This window comes from Plasmodium reichenowi, chromosome 6 (assembly GCF_001601855.1).
Source record: "Plasmodium reichenowi strain SY57 chromosome 6, whole genome shotgun sequence".
Taxonomy (NCBI): domain Eukaryota; phylum Apicomplexa; class Aconoidasida; order Haemosporida; family Plasmodiidae; genus Plasmodium; species Plasmodium reichenowi.
The window spans coordinates 284,222-291,163 of record NC_033651.1 but is presented as its reverse complement, the minus strand read 5'-3'; the positions used below and the strand labels follow the sequence as shown (position 1 = coordinate 291,163).

Sequence of the window (6,942 nt, the reverse complement as noted above, 5' to 3'; positions counted from 1 at the left end):
CATCAAAAAATTTAATAGTTTTTACAAGAATTTCAGTACATTCATCTAATTGTTCTTTGGTTATACATAATGGTGGTGTTAAACGAACTGTTTTGTCATGAACAGATCTGGTGATAAGTCCGTTTTCTTTAAATTTCAAGCAGATATCCCATACGTTGACAAGGTCGTTTTTAAATTCAATGGCACATAATAAACCTTTTCCTCTTACTTCACGAACAACTTTGCTGTCTTTTAATTGTTCTTTAAGATTTTGTAAGAATGGAGCACCTAATTTATCAGCATTTTCACATAATTTTTCGTTTATCAAAACTTTTAAAGCTTCTACACAAATAGAAGCAGCTAATGGGTTACCACCATAAGTTGAACCGTGTTCTCCTGGTTTCAATACAAGCATAACATCATCATTTGCCAATATAGCTGATATTGGGTAGTGACCTCCAGAAAGAGCCTTTCCTAAAAGGATGACATCTGGTTTTACTCCATAGTGGTGAGTACATAATAATTTTCCGGTTCTTCCTAATCCTGTTTGTACTTCATCTGCTACAAATAATACATTGTATTTCTTACATAAGGAAGCTACACCTGGGAAATAATCATCTGATGGTACTATAACACCAGCTTCTCCTTGTACTGGTTCAACAACAAAGGCACAGACATTTGGGTCTTGTAATTCCTTTTCTAAAGCTTCTAAATCATCATATGGAACTTTAAGGAAGTTTGGTACGAATGGACCAAAGTTTCTTTTGCATTTCTTATCAGTGGAAGCTGATACACAACCTAAAGTTCTTCCAGAGAAATTATTGTTACAAACAATAATTTTTGCTGAGTTTTCTGGGATTTTTTTTACTTCATAACCCCATTTTCTACATAATTTGTAAGCGGTTTCGCTAGCTTCAGCACCAGTGTTCATCATTAATACTTTGTCATAACCAAATAAATTAGTAAGGTATCTTTCACATACTCCTAATGAGTCACTGAAAAATGCTCTACTGCAAATGGTTAATTTTTTTGCTTGGTTGATCATAGCATTTAATATATCTGGGTGGCAGTGTCCTTGGTTAACTGATGAGTAAGCAGATAAAAAGTCGTAATATCTCCTATCTTCAATATCGTAAACGAAAACACCTTTACCTCTCTTCAAAACAACTGGAATTGGGTCATAGTTGTGAGCTCCATAGGTTAATTCGTTGTTCATGTAATCTTGACTACTCTTTAATTCTTTAACGAAATCCATTTTTACTTTTAATTAATATCTATAAAAAGGGAAGAGAACAACAACAAAAAAAAAAAATTATATTGATACGTTAATAATGTGCATATATATATATATATATATATACATAAGAGATATAGTTTTTTCATTGGTGTATAAATCTTATATATTTTTTTGTACATACAAAAAGAAATAAATGATACCACAGATAAATAATATTATAATATAATAAAAATATGTGTACATAATTTTTTTATAAATATAAATAGCTAGTTTATGAACAAGTCAGGTAAAAAAAAAAAAAGCAACATCATAATAAATACATATATATGTATATATTTTTTTTAAACTTACGTAAAAGATAAATATAATTATTGGGTATTAATATAATATAAAAACGGTAGTTTGTTATAAAAATAAAGAGGAATCCTTTTATTAAAATCTGTAATAAAATGAAAAAGTTTTTCAAAACATATAATGAAAGAATCTTATTTTGTATACATATAAAATGGGAAATTATCAAAAATGTAATAAATAAATATATATATATATATATAATTTTATCTATAGTTCTTCATATAAGAAAAGAGTTTAAATTTTATACACAATCCAAATAATGTAAATAAAAATATATTTTATTTCATTTATATTTTTACCTTTTATTTATTTTTGATAAAAAAAAAAAAAAATGAGATTTTTCTATTCAATATATTTGAGATTTAATTTGTATGTTTGTTTATATATATAATGTTTAAGTTTTTTGTTGTTATGGTAAAAAAAATACTTTTAATTTTTTTTTTATTATAACTTTTTTATATTATTATTTTATTTTTTTATATTAAAAAAGAAAAAAGAAATTATATAATTTTTATAACATTTATATATAAATAATTTTTTTTAAATTATATATATATTATATAATATAATAGTTATACAAATTTTACTATTTGCGTAAAAAAATTGGAAAAGTATAGATATATATTATGTATGTAATTTATACAAATATAAATATTGAGTTATTTTATATGTATTTTATATTTATATATATAATATATAGTAAAAAAAATATATAGTATTTTAAGTAATAAAAATATATGGGATATTCTATAAAAAAGTACAAATACTTTAAAAAATAGAGCTGTTTTTTATGCATGTAGTTTAGAAAATACACGTTTTCTTATTTTCTAATGTACATACTGAACATTTATAATAAATACACTAGTGCAAAATAATGTATGTACTAAGGTATACTAGGAAATTTTATTATATATGCTTTAGTTATTTGTATATAATAATTAAAGAAAAAAAAAATTAAAATTTAAAGAGGGGTGGGGTAAAGAAAAAAATGAAGTTAAAAAAAATTTATATAAATTTTATTTTAATATATTATAAATGTAGAAAATCAAGATAAAGGTTTCTTAAAATATAAAGTACTATAATGAAAATATATAATTTTACCAGATCTATAAAATAAATAAATATATATATATATATATTAATATATATGTATATAATTATATTATAATAAATATATATTATTTATTTATTATATTTTTTATTATTATTCAATTTTTTAGTACATAAAAGATGAGGTAGGGGTAAATTAATACGAGTTAATTTTTGTTATTTTTTAATATATATTATAGACCATAAATTTTTTCTTTTTTTTTTTTTTTTTTTTTCAACAATTTGTATAAGTATTTGGAAGAACATTTTTTATTCTTACTGAAAAATTGAAATTTTAATTTTTTATATTGCTCTTATAATTAATAAGCTTAAAAAAAATATATTTTTTTATTTTAAATAAAACGATTCTAATGTGAAATTATATATATATATATATATATATATATATATATATATGTATGTATAAAATTATATACAGACAATAAAGTTATTTTTTTTGAATAATAATTTGAATTATGTAAGAAAAAAAAAAAAGGAAAAAAAAAATTAATACACATATAAAATAGATATATGATAACAACATATATATATTATAATTTGAATTTTAATAAGGTGAAAAAAAAAAATGAATAAATAAATAAATCAATAAATATATATATATATATATATATATATATATATATATATTGTGCCATAAAGTAATATAATGTGTGTAGATAAATTTGCATATATAAAATATATTTATTTTTCATTTCTCCTCTCCCATTGATTTCCCTGCTCTTATAATTTCATCAACCAAAAGAATTTGTTGAGATATGGCTGTAGCAATGGAGAGGATTTCTTTTTTCACACAATAATTGTCATAAATTCCTAAAAAAAAAAAAAAATGAGATAAACAAATGGGATGATATAGAAATAAATATAAATGTAAATGCACATATAAGATAAAATATAAAGGATATAAATATATGCATATATATATATATATATTATCATGTATGTTTGTATGTATGTTTATATGTATGTTTATATGTATGTTTATATGTTTGTTTGTATGTATGTTTGTATGTATGTTTGTATGTATGTTTATATGTATGTTTATATGTTTGTTTGTATGTATATTTTTATGTTTACCTTTTAAGTGAGCTATTATGGGCTCTCCTGTGTCCAAGTCCAAACCCAAAGGTTCGGAACGATCCTCATTATACTTATCAATAACATTAAATAATGTTTGGTGAATATCCAATCCACTATTTTCTAACAAGACCTTTGGAATATTCAACAAGCTATTTGCATAAATATCGAGTGCAAATTTTTGTTTTCCTTTAATTTTTTTTTCTTCATCTTTTAATTTACAATATGCCATAATTTCAAAAGATCCAGCTCCTGATAAAACACATTTATCGTCGATAACATTTTTAATACTTCTGAGACCATCTCTTATGGCATCTTTAATTTGTTTAATGGTATAATCATTAGGTGCTTGTATAAAGATAGTACAGCTTTTAGGGTTTTGTACTTCTTCAATGAATGTATACTTTTCGTCATTAATGGAAATTTCATAAACTAATCCAGCGTATCCAACATCTTCTTCTGTTAAATCGTATACATTGTTACATGGGTTACCTCCACAACATAAAACAATTCTTTCTAGATTTCTTCTTTTAATACGTCTTAATGCCATAATATTTTCTTTAGCAAGTAGATCTAAACTTATGGGATCTATACCTTTTTGATTAAATACAGCAAAATTATATATTTCATTTGTTTCTTTGAATTTTTTTTCTACAAGTGTTTTTTTTAATTCAATAATTTTTTTTACTTTATCATCTGTAAATTTTCTTTCTGATTCCACAAGTTTATCTCTATCTTCTGCATTAGAATATACAAAAGATGAGAAGACTTCACTTTTTTCATATTCTAAACTAACATTTAAAACTAAAATAAAGCATTTTGTTAATTTATTAGGCATATTGGGATGACGGCATCCATGATCTAAGACCATACCTCTAACAAGTTTGGTATTAATACTCATATTTCTTTTGATATCCATAATTTCAATCATATGTAAATCAATTTGTTTCGTAGGTTTATAAATAATTTTTACACTTTCTACAAGGTCATCAGCTAATTTATCAGCTAAACATATGGGTAATTTGGTTCGAATGCATGTTTTGCATACATTATATAAAACTTCTTTATCAAAATTTTCTTCAATATTTACAGGTATTTTCATACTATCTAATAATTCTAATAATATACCTTTAGCAATATCAAATCCTTGTGTTATAATACGTGGGTGAATATTTTCATACAAAATATATTTCTCCGATAGGTATATTAAAGAAGTAGCAACTATTAAGTTACTACTAGAACCGTCCCCTAAAGTTTCATCAATGCTTGAACATATTCTACTTAACATACTTGCTGTAGGATGTTGAATCATCATTTCATTTAATAAAACATTACCATCTTTTGTTATCTTTATAGCACCTGAACTACTAACTAACATTTTATAACTTCCTTTAGGTCCTAAATTACTTTTTATTATTTCATACATCCCTTTACTTGCGTTCATATTCGTCATGAGCACATTTGTGGAACGCAAGCTATCCGCCTTCTTGTTCAACAGGTGTATGGACATCTAAAAAGAAAGGGCCGCGTGGATACAAAAAAATATATACATATGTAAATAAATAAAAATAAATATAAATAAAAATAAATAAAAATAAATAAATATATATAAATATATATATATATTATTTTTTTTTTTTTCACTTACCTTTACATATAGCTATTTAAAAAGAAGGATAATTGTAGAATATATATATAATATATATATGATATATTTTTTTAACCAATTATATACATATATATATTAAAATACATATATATTAAAAATACATATAATTATATAAATTGTTTAAGAATTCTATTCTTAATAAATTCCTTTCTTTTTTAAAACATAACTATATATATATATATATATATATATATAATATAATATTATAATAATAATTATTATTATTATTTTATTATTATTATAATAAATTGTAAAAATGTTATTATAAATACATAAACTTTATAAAATACATGAAAGAATAATTTATTTATTTATTTTTTTTTTTTTTCAAATGTTTTACATATATATATATATATATGTACATATTTAAAAAAATATAAATATCATTTATATAATAAATATAACATATGTATATTTGTATATATATATATATTATATATATATAGATATAGATACTTTTTTTTTATACATATGTATAATAAAATATATATTTATAAATATATATAAATATATAAAATATATAATTATATACATATTAATTATTATATATATATATATATATATATTTATACATATTTCGAACCATTTGTGGGGGTATTCATATTTTATATATATTATATATATATATATATATGTATACCCAAAATATAAAAAAAAATCAGATAAAAAAATGTATAATATTTTTACGTACTATATATTATATTACCATAAATAAATATAATAAGTAAATTTTTATGAATTTTTTTTTTTTTTTAAATTAAAAAATTAATGAATTTAAATTTGTACATGTTTAAATATATAATATTAGAACTTCTCATTATTTGTAAACATATTTTATTTAATATAGATCTTAAAACAACTCTTTTAAGTATAATTATAACAATATATATGAATTTTTTTTTTTTTTTTTTTTTTTTTTTTTTTATTTGTTGTATAAGTAAATAAAAATTATAACCAATTTTAAATATGTTTATATATGTACTTATAATTCAAAATATTTCTTTATATAGAGAGAATAAAGAAAAAAAGAATATTTTATGTACCAAGCTTTGTATAAATATTATTTTTTTTAATTATGTATAAAAATAATTATATACAAAATTGAAAGGAAGAGAAAAATATAATGTGTAATGGGAAAATTACATTCATATATAATTTTTTCACAAGAATATATTTAAAGGTATAAAGGTCAACACATATAAATGTGTATATATATTTATATATATTTATATTTATTTATTCATTCATTTTTTACATATTTATTTAATTTAAATGCTAAGAATAAAAAAAAAAAAAAAAAAAATGCTTTTCCCTACCAAATGTGTACCTCTTTAACAAATATTCAATTTTGAATAAAAGTATTTCATTAATTCCTTCTACCCTTCCGAGAAAAGAACAAATATAAAAAGATCCATAAAAAAAAAAAAAAAAAAAAAAATAATAAAATATATAAAGAGTTATGTAGTTTTAATTTATACAGGAGAAAAATATACAATTTTTTTTTATACATAAATTTTAA

General features: G+C 20.6%; 2 protein-coding genes across 2 annotated transcripts; both read right to left on the bottom strand.

The window, feature by feature from the left end:
• PRSY57_0607500 (ornithine aminotransferase, putative) lies at positions 1–1,234 on the bottom strand (the record flags this gene model as incomplete). The annotated part of the gene is made up of 1 exon (XM_012906451.2): positions 1–1,234. A coding segment is annotated over one exon (1,234 nt), but the record flags the coding sequence as incomplete, so codon positions are not given.
• Positions 1,235–3,368: 2,134 nt separating this feature from the next.
• PRSY57_0607400 (chaperone, putative) lies at positions 3,369–5,264 on the bottom strand (the record flags this gene model as incomplete). Its single annotated transcript, XM_012906450.2, has 2 exons — positions 3,369–3,490; positions 3,755–5,264. The coding sequence occupies 2 exons, from the start codon at positions 5,262–5,264 to the stop codon at positions 3,369–3,371; spliced, it is 1,632 nt and encodes a 543-aa protein (XP_012761904.2).
• Positions 5,265–6,942: the final 1,678 nt, after the last annotated feature.